At 36.4% G+C, this 17,178-nt stretch overlaps 1 protein-coding gene across 2 annotated transcripts in view; it reads right to left on the bottom strand.

The window, feature by feature from the left end:
* Positions 1 to 17,178, bottom strand: part of APPBP2 (amyloid beta precursor protein binding protein 2) — a 61,012-nt gene that overhangs the window by 18,558 nt on the left and 25,276 nt on the right. For both annotated transcript variants that reach the window (XM_055577396.1, XM_055577394.1), the window contains exons 4-5: positions 15,268 to 15,391; positions 3,183 to 3,351 (exon numbers count right to left, since the gene is read on the bottom strand). In XM_055577396.1, the coding sequence (XP_055433371.1) occupies positions 3,183 to 3,351; positions 15,268 to 15,391 (293 nt within the window). The remainder of the gene's footprint in view (positions 1 to 3,182; positions 3,352 to 15,267; positions 15,392 to 17,178) is intronic.

Raw genomic sequence — 17,178 nt, forward strand, 5'->3', positions numbered from 1 at the left:
TTCATTCCACCTAAAAGATGTTAACTCTTCAGAAGCAATTTTGATGCAAAAATGAAACAGGAAAAAATAAGAAAAAATGATTTGGGTTAAAAAAAACCTGGTTTGTAAGATACTAAATAAGCTGATTTTGCCCCAGTAAGAATGTAAAATCTGTGGTAAATTGTAATACTGCTTTTAAAATATTTACTGCCCCTCTTTGAGGAAAGATACGGAGAAGGCAGTGGCACCCCACTCCAGCACTCTTGCCTGGAAAATCCCATGGACAGAGGAGCCTGGTAGGCTCCAGTCCATGGGGTCGCTAAGAGTTGGACACGACTGAGCGACTTCACTTTCACTTTTCACTTTCATGCATTGGAGAAGGAAATGGCAACCCACTCCAGTGTTCTTGCCTGGAGAGCCCCAGGGATGGAGGAGCCTGGTGGGCTGCCATCTATGGGGTCGCATGGAGTAGGGCATGACTGGAGCGACTTGGCAGCAGCAGCTTGAGGAAAGATAAACTTCCCTTTCACATTAAAGATTTCCTTTAGCCAAAATATTAATTAAAATATAAGCAGAGTTCATGTGAAATGTGCCATTTCCAGGAGAAAGCTTCAAGAACCAGTAATTCCTTCCCCATACTGTTTTTGCCTTTGCTCCAATGCTGGTAAAGTTCTAGACAGAGGCCGCTCCACAACATGCGGGTTTTGATCAACGTGTAGATATGATGTGAAGCAGAGCCACAGAGAGACCAAGACAGGAAGCAACATGAGCAAGAAATCAACTGGTGTTATTCCAAGTCAGTGCTGTTTGGAAGTTGGTATTATCTTGGTATATCCTAGACTATATGGACTCAGAGCAGAATATGGTGATATTTCATCAAACTATATCCTCAAGATTTGTGTACTTTTCTGTAGGTATCAATGACAAATTTATAAACTATCAGAATTACACAAGAAACATCTCTAGACTTAAATGTTCCTCATGAATGTGCAGTGAATTCCAAAGATTATGAATAAAATATAGTATGTTGCTGTTGATTGCCATTTAGTTGCTAAGTCGTGAATGATTCTTTTGCAGCCCCATGGATTGTAGCCCATTAGGTTCCTCTGTTTATGGTATTTTCCAGGCAAGAATACTGGGGTAGGTTGCCATTTCCTTCTCCAGTATAACACCCCCCAATTCAAATGTTCAGAAAGAAAAAAACTGTCACTTAAACAGTAACTGCTGGTAAATAAAGTGGGAACTGGTGAATAAAAGATATTTCTGTTCCACTGAATACACTGGTGAGTCTGGACAGAAGAAGATGGGCCTGGAGCTGAGTACAGGAGTAAAAAATGGCAAGACATGATTTACTTTACAGAACAGAAAGAAGGATGCAGGGGAGTATGAGAAACAGATGAAAAGAAACAATGAAAGAGCAATCAGAGACGGCCAAGATGAGGAGGACATATGTGGAGAGATAAAGGAGGGTCATGGTGGAGCACCTAAAGAACTTTTTTTTTTAGCCATGCCTCATGGCTTGCAGGATCTTAGTTCCCCCACCAGGGACTGAACTTGGGTCCTCTGCAGTGAAAATGCCAAAGTTCTAACCACCAGACGCCAGGGAATTCCCAGAACTTTTCAGGCAGGCAAATACCATTGCTGTTTACTTCATTCTCATTTCCATAAAGGCTGTCCACACAAAGGCCTTTTGTGAATGGGGTTCTTTGTTTTTGGTGTGTAAAACAACAGAAAAGGGCCAAATTCTATATCTAGACTGACATGCTTTGGAACAGTTACTGCATAAAGGGGGCAGCAAAACAATTCATCAACAGAACTAATTCAGCAGACACAAGAATTCAGCATCAAAAAGAACCAGAAAAAAAAATATAAACCTCCTGAGAAAATGCAGGCATGCCGATTAGTATTTTAGATTTTAACAAATAAGCTTGATGACTAAAAAAAGTTTCCCCCCAACTTTACTGAAGTATAGTTGACAAAAATTGTATATATTTAAATTGTACAAGATTTGATATACATACACACTGTGAAATGAGTATCACAATCAATCCAATTAACACATGCATCACCTCAGTGTTCTCTTTTTTTATGTGTGATGAGCACATTTAAGAGCTATTCTTAGCAAAGTTCAAATATACATATAGTATTAACTACAGTCAGCATGCTATAATTAGATCCTCAGCACTTACTCATCTTAGAATGAAATATTAAGCTTTGAAAAATAGTTAATGTAAACAATGAGGCATGCCTCTTTAGAACAGCCAAAATCTACAACACTGACAACATCAAATGCTGGCAAGGGTATGGAGTAACAGGAGCTCTCACTTCTTCCTGGTGGGAACGTATGCTGGTAGAGACAATCTGGCAGTTTCTTAAAAAACTTAACAAACTCTCACCATACACTTCAACATGTTCAACACTTCCAACATTTTTTGATAATGCCTTCTTTGATAAATATTAAAAGCGGGATGATCCTAGCTTTGGGGTTGTAAACATCACTTTACAGTTATTCTAGAATTCTCTAATTTCACTTCTAATGGTCACTTTCCTTTAAATGTGGAACATATACATATATATTTACATTGCAGGGCAAAAATTGATATTAGGGCAATTTTAAAATATTAAAGCTAAATGACAGCTATCTGACAGTGCAAAATAATTATGATACTCTTCCATAAATAAAGTAACCTTGTAAAAGAGTTAGGCCCACACAGCTCACTTTTCAACTATGTATTCATTAGCACCAAAGCCTTAATTTAATAGTATAAAGCCAAAATGGAGGCTACTACTTTCTGATAACTCAGAGATAGAAGCAAAACAATGCAATTAAAGTATAAATAAAATCTAGGTTCCCAATGAAATGAATGCCTTCAAGTTATGCGAGTTCACCCAGAGCTACACAACCAATAATAAAGCACCCACTAAAGGTTCATTTAACTGAGCATGCTGTCAAAATAATTTAGGCAGAAGTACATTTAGTCAAATTAAAAACAAACGTAAAATTGTACACGTGTATGTTTAAAATCCATCTCACAGAATACTCCTTTTGCCTATTTAAAATATTCCATTACAAATGTATATTGCTTTAAGTAAACGCATTATGTGAAAATGAGATCTATTAAGACAAATATGAGGTTATATGACTTATTTTCAGTTTAACAGATACTTACTGGTTATAATGAAATATACTTCAAAACACTCACCTCATCATAGTGACTTTTTGCAAACAGGAGTGCACACAGTTCTCCATAGAGTGCAGCTTTGTTTGCTTGCTGGCCATGTTTTGAGAGTTTATCCATATATGTCTGAGCTAACTTAAACGTTTCTTCACCCAAATGGTATTTGCAGTTTCCATTTCGTACATGAAGCAATCTGCAATTGCACAAATAATATGAGCCTATTTCTGATAGCTATTTTCTATATGGTAGACTTGGTAACCTCTTACAGATGGCTACATAGCACCCAAATGAGTTAAGGTCACCAGACAGAAGAAACGAGGCAGTACTGGAAAACAACTGTCTGGCCCAAGCTGGGACTGACTAACACACAGAAAGAAGTGTATGTTCATCCCAGAAAGCTACCGGTGATTAATCTGATCCAACGTTGATTCCTTATCCTCTCTAAATATTTTGTATACTTTGTGCACTTGTCATGTACTACATGTATTACTTAACTCTCTTTGTTCCAAATCCCAAAGTAATACAGTTTTATTATAAGAAATCTGGAAAATAATGAAGACAATAAAGATCAACATGAAATCCTATTACCTATCATTACTTTCCATTCTTTTTTCTAGTATAGTCTGCAACCTTTGATCAGCTGCTGCTCATTTTATGTTGCTTTATAAAAATGCTAATTCAATTATCTTTCTAGTAAGACAAGTTCACTGAAAACTGTGGTACTGCCAGTTCTTTCTTTCATAACCTTTATCCTCTATGATGGAAAAATACAGAATTTTTTACACACAAGTATCTGCAAAACCATGCTGATTATCAAGTGATATGTAAGAGTAGTAAAATGCTTTAGGTCAGACTGAGGTCAAGATAGCAACAGGCTATACATCTGTACGAACCACATATGAGACAGAACACTGTGAGGAGCTGACATATATTTAAGAATCTATTATGATGTTGGCTAAAACATTATGTCCATATATCATGCCAATATAATTTTATGAAAATGCTCAGCTCTGAGAGGGAACAAGGTATAAACATCATTTAAAAGAAAAACAAGTGGAAAATAAATAAATGAATGAAAATCAAGTTAAAAAAAAAGAAAAAGAAAACCAAGTATGGAGAGGTTAGGAAGCATTCTTCAGGAGTATTAAATGAAACCCAGATACTTAATATCTAACTTTTATATCTATTCCAAAAATACTAACATATCAATGACCCAAGATGAGAGAGATGGTAACAATCTTCTGATCTCTAGCTTTCTGTTGTATAGTCAGGAAAAAAGAGAGTAATTTTATTATTGTTTTTTAAAAAGTGAAGTATAGTTGATTTACTATATTGTATTAACATAATTCCCTATGCTATACAGTAAGACCTGTTGTTTATCCATTCCATATATACCAGTTTGCATCTGTCAATACCAAACTCCCAATTCATCCCTCTCCCTCCCCCTAGGCAATCACCAATCTATTCTAAAAGAGAGTACTTTGGGGGACTTTCCTGGTGGTCCAGTGGTTAAGACTGTGTGTGCTCCCAAGGCAGGGGGCCCAGGTTTGATGCCTGGCCAGGGAACTAGATCCCATATGCTGCAAAGAAAGATCCGACATACCACAAGTAAGACCCAGCGCAGGCAAAAATAAAAAGAGTAATTCTAAATCATCAGGATTATTCAATAAGGTGGAACATTACACAATGTGCATCCTTCCAACACTCACCATACAATTAACTGCTTTTAGAAAAGACTAAAACCCTCATATAAAACAACACAGTATATCACTCTAATGGCAGAAAACAAAGAGGAACTAAACAGCCTCTTGATGAAGGTTAAAGAGGAAAGTGAAAAAGATGGCTTTAAAACTCAACATTCAAAAAACTGAATCATGGCATTCAGTCCCATCACTTCATGGCAAATAGATGGGGGACAAGCTGAAACAGTGATAGATTTTATTTTCTTGTGCTCCCAAATCACTGTGACTATAGCCACAAAATTAAAAGATGCTTGCTCCTTGGAAGAAAAGCTATGATAAACCTAGACAGTGTATCAAAAAGCAGAGACATCACTTTGCTGACAAAGGTCTATATGTATAGTCAAAGCTATGGTTTTTCCAGTAGTCGTGTATAGATTGGAGACTTGGACCATAAAGAAAGTTGAGTGCCGAAGAACTGATGCTTTTGAACTGTGATGGTGGAGAAGACTCTTGAGAGTCCCTTAGACTGCAAGGAGATCAAACGAGTCAATCCTAAAAGAAATCAACCCTGAATACTCACTGTTAGGACTGATGCTAAAGCTGAAGCTCCATTACTTTGGCCACCTGATACTAAGAGTCAAATAAGACCCTGATATGGGGAAAGACTGAGAGAAAGAGGAGAAAGGGGTAGCAGAGGATGAGACGGTTAGAAAGCATCAATGACCCAATGGATATGAGTCTGAGCAAACTCTGGGAGATAGTGAAGAACAGGGAGGCCTGACCTGATGCAGTTCATGGGGTCGCAAAGAGATAGTGATGACTAAGCAACTGAACAACAGCAACAAGGTTAATCAAACATTCTAAATTAAGTATTTTTCATGATACCAAATTTCTTTTTTTTTCCCCCATTTATTTATCTTAGTATTTATTTGGCTGAACAGGTCTGAGTTGCAGTATGTGGGATGTTTACTTGTGGCATGCAGGATTTTTTTTTTTTCTCTTAGCTGTGGTGTGCAGGATCCAGTACCCTGACCAGGGACCGAACCTGGGCCTCCTGTACTGGCAGCATGGAGTCTTACCCGCTGATCACCAGGGAAACCCCAAAATTTCAACTTGAAGAAAAAATATATGTAATTATCAGATGAGTTGATTGGATTTATATTTTAAACCAGAAATATAAAAGTAGAAAAACATATGTTTTGGTATACAGACTTTTCATGCTAAAGTAATACAAAATAAAGAGACACTGTCACTTGACAAATTGCTCATTTAATAACCCAGAGTTTGCAATGATCCCTGCCACAATGAAAAAAAAGTGAAATTTAGTAAAGAGAGAAAGAATCTATGACCATCAGGAGCTTCATTCTAACTATGCAGGCAATATATAATGGGGAAGACAGCCTTTTCAATAAATGGTGTTGAGAAAATTGGACAGTAACCTACAAAAGAATCAAACTGGACGACCTGCTCACACTATACACAAAACTAAATTCAAAACAGATTAAAGGCCTAAGTGTAAGACCTGAAACCATAAAACTTCTAGAAGAAAACATAGGTAGTAAGCTCTCTAACATCAATCTTAGTAATTTTTTTTGTTACTATGTCTCCTCAGGCAAGGGAAACAAGAGCAGAAGTAAATACAAGGGAACACATAAAACTAAAAAGCTTTTGCACAGCAAGGAAATTATCAAAAACCAATTCAGATCACCTAGGGAATTGGAGACGATACTTGCAAACAATGTATCTGATAAGGGGTTAATATCCAAAATATACAAAGAATCCACACATCACCAAAACAAAGAACCTGATTAAAAAATGGACAGAAGTTCCTGGGTATTCATCCAAACAAAAACATTAATTAGAAAAGAGGTATGCACCCCTATGCTCACTGCAGCATTATTTACAATAGCCAAAATATGGGCACTACCAAAGCACCCATCAATAGATTAATGGATAAAGAAGATGTGGTATATATACACAATAGAGTATTAGTCATAAAAAGGAATGAAACCTTGCCATCTACAATAACACAGATGGACCTAGAGGGTATTATGTTAAGTGAAATGAATCAGAGTGAAAGACAAATACTGAATGACTTCACTTATACTTGCAATCTAAAAAACAAATGACCATTACAAACAGAAACAGAGTTAGACACAGAGAAGGAGCAGGTGGCTGCCAGAGGGGAATGGGGTACAGAAAGAAACAAGTGAAGCAGGTTGAGAGGTACAAACTTCTCGCTGCAGGAGTCACAGGTATGTCATATACAATATGGAGACTATTGTCAATAAGTTTGTAAAATCTCTGTATGGTGACACATTATAACTATAGACTTATCTGGTGATCATTTTGAGTTATATAGAAATATTGAATCACTATGTTGTGTAACAGGAACTAACAGAGTATTGTGGATCAATTATACGTTAAAAACAAACCCATGGAAAAAGAGATCAGATTTGCGATTAGCAAAGGTGGGAGGTAGGGGGAGAGGAAGTGGACGAAGGCAGACAAAAGTTACTATTTCCAGTCATAAGTATGAGGGATGTTAATTTAATGATAAAAGAACATTACTGTATGTTAAACCTATAAAAGTTGTTAAGTGTCAATCCCAAGAATTTTCATCACAAGGAAAAAATTATTTATGCTGTAGGACAACACAGTCTAATAAAACCAACTGAAATGTTCCATATCTGCTCTACTCAATTTAGTAGCCACAAGTGGCTAATGAGTATCTGAAATATGCCCAGTGTGACTTAGGACTGACTTTTAATTCTTAATGTTAAATAGTCACATGTGGTTAATGGTTACCATATTAAATAGTGAAATTTTAGAAAGACAGCTGTGGTTATAGCATGCAGAATGGATTACAGTAAAGCCAAGACTGGAGGTAAGGCAACCCACAACAGAAGAGATTACAACAGTCCAGGAAAAAAAAAACCGTTGAGAAAAAAGGACTGGTATAAGAAAATACAGATTTGATAGTTATCCAAATGGCTGAACGAGGAAAAAAAATTAAATTTAGAGAATGAAACATGCTCACCAGTCATTTCTACAATACTAGTAACTGCATTTCCAGCAAACTTCACTGTAGGTAGTCTCCCTAAAAGTAAGTTTCTGAAAATTAGTAATTGGAATATGATGGGGGTAGCAAACTAAGTATTTCATGCTAGAAAAAGCACAGCTTGATCTCTTCTCCAGTCTCTGCTGATTATCTATTGAAACAAAAGGGCAAATTCAACATATGTAGACTCTTCAGGGTCTGTGTGTTCATCTGGGCTTACAAATGAGCAGGATGCAGGATCCAAGAAACTTCTGGTGCAACCAAGGATCTAATTCTATCTCAGTGTTCAGCCTAAGGAAAAGGCAGGCTCTCAAGGTTCTCCAAACGTGGCATAACCATTAAGCACAGTCTTTATTTTAATATTTTTTAAAGATAGATTTTATTTTTTAGAGCCGTTTTAGGTTCACAGCAAAACTGAGAAGATAAACAGACTTCCCGTATACCCACAGTCCCACAGTATTTTATTTTTATGACAACATAAAATCATAGCTACTTGATCAATAGCTATTATCAAAAGCAACCATTTAATTAATTAAGGTACTCATTGTTTGAAGTGGAAAATATACAAATCTAAAAGCCACACTACTTCCCTGATAGCTCAGTTGGTAAAGAATCTGCTTGCAATGCAGAAGACCCCAGTTCGATCCCTGGGTCAGGAAGATCCCCTGGAGAAGGGAAAGGCTACCCACTCCAGTAGTCTAGCCTGGAGAATTCCATGGACAGTATATGGGGTCGCAAAGAGTCAGACACGACTGAGCGACTTTCACTTCACAACCCCTGGTCAAAGGCCACTAGTTTATAAATATATTTACTATAAGATTGAGCAAGATAACTAGTTTTAGACAGACATGACCAAAGTATGTTAAAAGTAAACGTGAAGGGGAAAAAAAATTCTCTCCCGCTTATCCAAGTGTATTTTTTAATGAATCATCTTGCATTTCCATAACATTTTCATCACCCCAGACACTCTATAATATACAATAGCTTCCCATTCTCTCTGTACATCCCCCAGCTGCTGGTAACCTCAATCTACCTGTTTCTATAAATTTATCTATTCTAGATATTTAAGTAAAATCATACAGTATTTGTGGTTTTGTATCTGTCATATTTCACTTAGAATATTACTTTCGAAACTCACCTATATTGTAGCATATATCAAAGTTGGTTGAATATTATTTTGCTGTATATCCACAACTGACTCTTGAACAATTTGGAGGTTGGGGCACTGACCCTTTAGGCCAGTAAAGAAAAAAAAAATTCTCATATAAGTTTACAGTCAGGCCTTTGTATCCATGGATTCAACCAACAGTAGACCATGTAGTACTGTATTATGCATGTACTGAAAAAAAATCTGTGTATTAAGTGGACACTCAACAGTTCAAACCCACGTTGCTCAAGGGTTCTTTTGTCGGCGGATACTTGAGTCATTTCTACGTTCTGACCAGTGTGAAACATTCTGCAATGATCACTAGCATACACTTACCTGTTTGCATCCCAGTTTTCAATTCTTTGGGATATATATATCTAGGGCTGAAACTGCTGGGTTATATGGTAATTTTTGTGTTCATCTTTTTAAAAAACCACCAAACTATTCCATAGCAGCTGCTCCGTTTTACATTTTCATTAGCAATGCATGAGGATTCTAGTTTTGCCACATTTTTTAAAAAATTATTAAAAAAATTTTCCTTCTGGTCCTGGACTTTTCTGATTTCTGATTCTATCAATTTGCTCTAGATTTCATTAAGAATTTCTATTTTTTTCTTGGGTCAGTTTAGGTAACTCTGTATTTCTAATAAATAACCTATCTGGTGTGGTTTTAATTTTAAATGGGGGAGCAAAGCACTGTGCGAGGAGACAGATACTGCTGGTTCCCTAACCAAGGCATTTTCCTCATCTCATGCTTATTGGTAGAACCCTGATTTTGTGAGGCACTGACTCCTTTCTTATAGGACTCATGAGTAAATCATTAGTTTAAGCCAATCATTTAAGCCAATCCTAACATAGTGATCCTATTCAGATTGCCAGTGACTGATTCAGAGGTAAACAAATGATCTAGCTCTGCCTAATGAGACACAAGGGTAGGTCAGCTTGGTGGTTTCCAAGAAAGGCTCTTTTGTCATCAGAGATAAAATACAGTCTGTCTTCTGCTGGACAATGCGGAATCTGCATGGGATACCTCAAACCACAGGAGCATTCTTACAGCCACTGGAGATTAGAGGAGTGAAAAGATGGGGAAAACCTAGTACCCTGATAACCTCTATGAATTCTGAATTAACCTACTTTGGAGATACTTGACTTTTACATATATTTTTAAAATCAAATTCTTTGTATTTTTACAGTGTACTGCTTACGTGCCCATGTGTGTGCATGCTCAGTCAGGTCTGACTCTCGGTGACCCCATGGACAGTAGCCCGCCAAACTCCTCTGTCCAAGCCATAGAGGGCTGATACCTGGGTTTGTGACCTTTTAGTTTGTGGATTGTACGTTTTATTATCAACATCCTTTTTAATTAACTAATGGGTTTTTTATACTGAATTCTGCTTTTATTGTTGATATTACTGTTTGAGGCTATTTTCTTTTAACAGTATATAGCCGGGTTTCATTTTTTCACCTTCTTGGCAGTCACTGTCTCTAGATAGGGGAATTGAGCCCATTTACATGTACTGTAATGACACTTGTATTTGATTTTGTTTCACATTTTTCATTGATCATACTTAGTTATGTCCTCTATTCTCTTTGCTTGTATCTTGCTTGGACACGTCTTCAATCATTCTTACCACTCTACTCTCACTATTCTAATTTGGAATGTCTATCATGTTTTTCCATTAATCAATTTATTATATACCCCTCCCTAAGCACTGACAATGTTTGAACATTAAATAATGACAGCCATTCATATTCCCTGCACCAAGATGAGACTGTTATAATACTTCCTTATAGTACTACATTTTTCCAAATACATACTTTTAAAATAGGCTATCATATATGCCCAGTATAAAGCAACCTGAACATAATAACATCAGCCTCCACCTTCTATCCAAAAAGGTTTTCTGCCAACTTGAACATACTAAGTTTTAGGGATATATATGATAAAATTTTGAAATCTCTAATATTTAAATCATCTTTATGTTATAAATATTTTAAACCTAAATTTTTAAAACTTTTCTTCCTTGCAATTTATGAAATGTTAGTAAACTGTTCACATGCATCTTAAAACATTTATTTTCATCATCAAACTACTTTTTGAATCACCTAACAGTTTTTCAGAGTAAAACATTTTCACTTGTTTGAAAATTAGCACTTTTGAGCCTGGTATAATGTCACTAGAAATTTTATCCAAAGGTACCATCAACCATTTGCAAAGAATTAAGACCACTGGGCTTTCTCCTTCTGCCTAAGACAAGTGGACATCCATAATTTCTGCAACCAAGTCACTTAATCCATTACATTTCAAAGAAATATTCAAGAAGCCAGTTAATAAAGATATCTAACACATCTATAAGGCTATGATTTCCAGAGTAATTCTTAACATATTAAATTCCAATACTTTCTTTCTTTCTTTTTGGCTGCATGGGGTCTTCCTTGCTTGCAGGCTTTCTGTAGCCGCAGTGTGCAGGCGTCTCACTGCAGTAGCTCCTCTCATTGTGGAGCACGGGCTCCAGAGCACACAGGCTTCAGGAGTTACAGCACGTGGTTTCAGGAGTTCTGACACTTCGGCTTCAGTAGTTGCCTCACATGAACTATAGAGCACAGGCTCTGTAGTTGTGGAGCATGGGCTTAACTGCCCCAGGGCATGTGGAATCTTCCCAGACTAGGGATCAAACCCATTTCCCCTGCATTGGCAGGCAGATTCTTAACCACCGGACCACCAGGGAAGTTCTTCATTACTTTCTTAAAAAGAAAATTGGGGCAGGTGATCTCTATGAGTTTCCCAATGCTGGCACAGGCTAAGTTTTCAGGTTAACATTTCTTTCCCAAATAGTATTTTGTTGTTTAAAACAACAGACTTGAAAGAACATCACATAATAAGAGGGGCTTTGTAAGGCAACTCTTCAATTTTCAGGTGGAAAAAGAAAATCATCTTACATTTAGGTGGTAACTGAGAATTTATTTCCTTATTTTAAAAAACACTTATTTCTTTGGCTATACCAGGTCTTGGCTGAGGCACTAAGATCTTTGACCTTCCTTGTGGTACGCTGGATCTTTCAGTTGCAGCATGTGGGATCTATTTCCCAACCAGGGACTGAACCCACACTTCCTGCACTGGGAGCTTGGAGTCTTAGCCACTGAACCACTAGGGAAATCCCTGTTTTTTCATTTCTATAATTTCCTTTTCATTTCCAGTTTGAAAAAAAAAAATCCTTATATAAGACATATTACAAATTCACAATTTGTTCTTCATGCTCTTTCTACTCCATTATGTCTAGTATATATTACAATACTCACTATTTATCACTGTTTCTACACTACCTTCCCCTACCTTGAGATTTGCTATTACTGAACTTTTATCTGGTTAGAGAAATTTCTTGACTGTTTTCCTTAGGAAAAAGACATGGAGGTATATTTGGTCTCTATACACTTGAAAAATTTGAATTTTATCCTAAATGTTGTATAGTATTTTCAGAGTAATTGAGATACTGCTATTGTCTCCTAGCTTCTAATTTCTACTTATTCTTAGATTTCAAGAAATTCATCTTCCTAGGGCTCAGGGTTCTTTCTTCAATCTAGATTCAAGTCTTTTCCTCTCGGTTTGGCAAGTTCAATTTTTCACTTAAAATCCCCCAAATATACCAAAATAATAACTGTGGTTATTTCTGGGCAGCAGGGTTACAGATCATATTTATTTTCTTCTTCATAGATTTCTGAATGTTTTCGATTTGTTTGGTAATTGACACAGGCATACGCAGAACAAAGTTATTAAATAGAAAAATTAAAGTAAGAGAAACTAAGTCGTGTCTTCAAGGAAAAAAACAAAGACTGAGAAATGGTACCAGGTTTAACAAGATGATTCTCCAACATCTGCTCTATACTGCTTTCATTCCATCCCAATTAGAAACTGATTTTGTGCTATTAAATTTAAAAACACACTCTTAGATTAGGCTCAAAACTCCTGGGGCTGGCTAAAGGATTTCATTAGCATCTGTTCTCCAAAACAGAGTTTTCCCAACTCAAAAGCTAAGAATAATTTAATCTTTTTTTCAAACAATACTACTATAATACTAAAAACTTTATGTATGCCTATCATGACCAAGAATTTATCAAGTATAGCTGTGCAGAAGCCAATTTTATTCTGAAATTTCAAATTCTTAAGAACAAGATGTCTAGGTATACAGGCAGTAAGCTAGTATTATAAACAGATGTTTCTTGGCACAGGCATTTTTCTATTCATATGTGTTTGTTCTAAAGACAGCCAAAACAGTAACTGAATTAAAGTAACCTATCCAATATTTTCCTCTCTCCTCCTTCCTTAATGTAGACCCATGAGTTCATTTGGAGCAGTAAAATGCACAATTAAAAACGTTCTGCTCCCCAGACCACGTTACACTGGTTGGGGGATATGCAGAGTCTGTCCAGCTTTCTAGTTTTGAAGAGAGGTAAGCAAAGAAGACAGGCCTAGGCTTCTAGGAAAACTATTTTTTCTGTCTGAAAAAAAGAACTCAGCTGGCATGAGCCTTTTGCCCTTCTCCTTGCCTGTAACATTTACCAACATAGTGAGCTACATGCTAAAGTTAATAAAAGACAGGAAAGAGAAGAGGAGCCCTAGTCCTGGGAGAAAACAAAATCTTTTGGTTATATTGATGTAAAATTTATATAAGAGCCTTAAAATCAGACAGACAAGAGAAATGTTAGATATCCAAAAGAAATAAATCTGACTTCATGAGTAAAAAGCAAGCATATATAAGAAGAAAATGTTATACCTGTAGGTCAAAAGACTGCCTGCTATGAAACAGGAATCTACAATGACATCATACAAAATGGATTTTTAAAATTCTAAGTTAACTAGTTCATACACAAAGAAACATTTAGCTAGCCCCTAAAATCCCATGATATATAGTCAAGTCTCCTATTCCTAGGCAGAAGTGGAGAGGAAAGATGACACAGATTATTTTTTATCAGTACTACAAAGTATAGGCCCAATAACCAATCCTTTTATAGCTTCTGCACACAATTATTATTATTATTATTATTGGAGCTTCCCTGGTGGCTCAGATGGTAAAGAATCTGCCTGCAATGCTGGAGACTAGAGTTCGATCCCTGGGTCAGGAAGATTCCACTGAAGAAGGGAATGGCTACCCACTCCAGTATTCTTGCCTGGAGAACTCCACGGACAGAAGAACTTGGTGGGCTACAATTATTGGGGTTGCAATTATTACTATAATTTATCATAAAATATCTCTGGGCAATTGTCCTAAGCTTCTAAAATATTATTTATAACTAAGTTTCTACATTATACTTCAGGATTTGAAGTTCTGTCTAACACAAGTGAGCCCTGTATAAAACAGTATAATAACCTCAAAAGACTGAGCAGAGAGCATTAGTAAATGTTAATATAAATCAACAATGGTTTTATGTAAAAGAACCTATATTCCAGCTCTCAAGAGGTTCAGATTTAATTAACTCATTTCTAAGATACACAAGAAATATCATCACTTATTCAGTAAAAATATAATAAATTCAGTAAATTGACCAGACTCTGGTTAACTTATGACAAAGAATTTCTTCATTATTTTTTAAACTTTATTTCAACTTTCCTTTAGTTTTATATATTAAAAAAATTCTTTTAAAGAAATGTCAAATCAAATTGGGGGGGGACACAGAGAAAACCTACATGAAAACAGCTAAAACTAAATGCTACATGTACAAAAAAATAAAGATCATAAAAGCACCGAGTCCTTCTGAATTTGCTTGCCTTTAAGTATATCTGTTAAAAAATGAATTTTCAAGAAGTTATTTATAAGTAAAATATTAATCAGGTTATGTACGATTCCAGAAATGTAAACAAACATTTCTGTTTGTTACAAGCAAACAAAAAAACACCCAAGAAAAAAGTATATTTCTTCTCCAAGCACCCAGTGCCTAGTGCAGCATTCTATAAATATTTGTTGAATGAATGAACAAACGAGGTCTATGACAAAGAAAAGAGATATATATAAAACACAGTCTGGTTCATAATACTTCAATCTAAGCTGTCTGTAGCAAGATAACTGTGTTTTGGAGATGAGAGACAGGAGACCAGACTAGTGAAACTGACACATGAATGTCATCTCAGAAGGTTAATCAAATGTTGGCGTTTGCTTAGATGAGCTAGAACTAGAAAAGCCACTAACACCATTACAGCATGTAACACAGGACCACTCCAACTTACCTCACACAACATTCTACTGCACGAAACCAATGAGGCATCTCATCGTGTAGAGTACACAACTGAAGGCAAGACAGAAAAACCTTCTCGGCATCACTGTACCAGCCTGCATCTGAAAGAAAGCCACCTGAGGACAAGAGAAACCAAAATCTTCAGATAATTTAACAATCACCTGAAAGCATGCTTACCATGAACGTTATCTAAAATGGAAAAAACCTCTGTGTTTTCTAGTCCAAAACAAAGACACCAACTATGAAATTTTAAAAAAACTTTCAAACAAACTAGCGGCATTAGATCCAAGTTGACACCCTGAATAAGGAATCAAGAGTTTTAACCCTCTAAAAATATTCCACTGACATTTTCCAGTTAATTAGCCACTATATTTAGTGATTTTTCTAACATTTTCATCATGCAGGGTTAATGTTAACTTTTCAAATAAACTTCATCTTCTTACAATAAACCACATTACAGAGGACACACAGATTAAAAGAAACAGTAGTGCTAGATCATCTCAATTTTTTTTTTTTTTAGCAAAAAATCAAATTGCTGTCCTTCAATAGTCCTAATGCATTGAGCATCTGGGCATCACCTCCTTAGAATACTGTCCATCTTTTTTGAGGCTCATGACCCCCTCCTAGTGGTTTAATACATTTTTTGATCGTACCAACTAGTCTTAATAGTGTCAACAGGAGCTGGGTTGAAGAAAAAATATTTTGCTCAGTCTGGTGTTTTATGTTTAATTGTGTGTAATGAAACAAATATTTTAAATGGAGAGAAGTGTTCTTTAGAATATTTCTTCCCCTAAATATTATTATTATTTTAGGGTGCTCACTAAATGACTGGATTAATGAGATTATAATATTCATATTAAGCAATCTCCTACTCACCCTCTCAACATACTGGGCATTGTGCTGGTTATTAGGCTATCATGTTTTTCAGCTTCAAACCAACCCTTCTAGGCTTTGATGACACAGGGCTAGGACTCTATTATCACATTTCTCCTTTGCCAGTTGGTTCCCTGGTAGTCTCTACCAAAGAAGGCATTAGAGAGAAGGCTGCAAGACTGCAGGAGTAAGAGACACTCCCCAGTACCTTCCTGTTTCTGTCAGAAAGGGCTCTGCTGACGGTGCCCACAGGTAACGCTTCTTTACTCGGGCAGTGCAATCATCTCTGGAAGTCAATTCCAGTTGCAGATTTCCAACACTTACAGCTCTAGATGCACAGTATCCCATCAAACAACTAGTCACTGAGGTGCCCCTCCTCGAGGTCACGATTCTAGACCCACGGGCCCTCTTCTCAGAACTCTGAGGCATCCGCACCAGTGGAGCAGGGTCCCAGCTTTGTGATGACCGTGCAGCTTGTGGGATCTTAAGTTTAAAAACCTTTGAACTGTATACTTTGACTGGGTAAACTGCGTGGCCCATGAAGTACATCTCAATAAAGCTGCAATTTTAAAAAAAGTATACATCACACAGACTTCTGGTATGAAGTTTTTTCACTGTTTCAGTAATTTTAGGATCAAGACTGATAATATAGTTGTTCAATCTGGCTCCTTAAAGAGGGCAGATTGGTATGAGTGTAGAGACAACAGAAGAGCTCAGTGAATATTAGCCTTCCTGCCTTTCATCTTCCTTGATACTAAAAATCTACCACACAGATATTTACATGACCATCTAGGACTAAATGGATGTCAATATTAACATTCATCAAGATCACAAACAGTCTACTGTTAACAGACATTCTTAAGTCATAATTCTGTGTTGCAATTTATAGTCCATGGGACTATCAAAGGATAAATGCTGAAAATTCTTTTTGGAAAAGAATGTTGAATTCCTCCAGCAAACTGTCTATGACCACTACAAAAATTTTTCTCTAATATTGAAGGAAATGATCATGAAAACTTGTTGATGAAGA

Source organism: Bubalus kerabau, chromosome 4, assembly GCF_029407905.1.
Source record: "Bubalus kerabau isolate K-KA32 ecotype Philippines breed swamp buffalo chromosome 4, PCC_UOA_SB_1v2, whole genome shotgun sequence".
Lineage (NCBI taxonomy): Eukaryota > Metazoa > Chordata > Mammalia > Artiodactyla > Bovidae > Bubalus > Bubalus kerabau.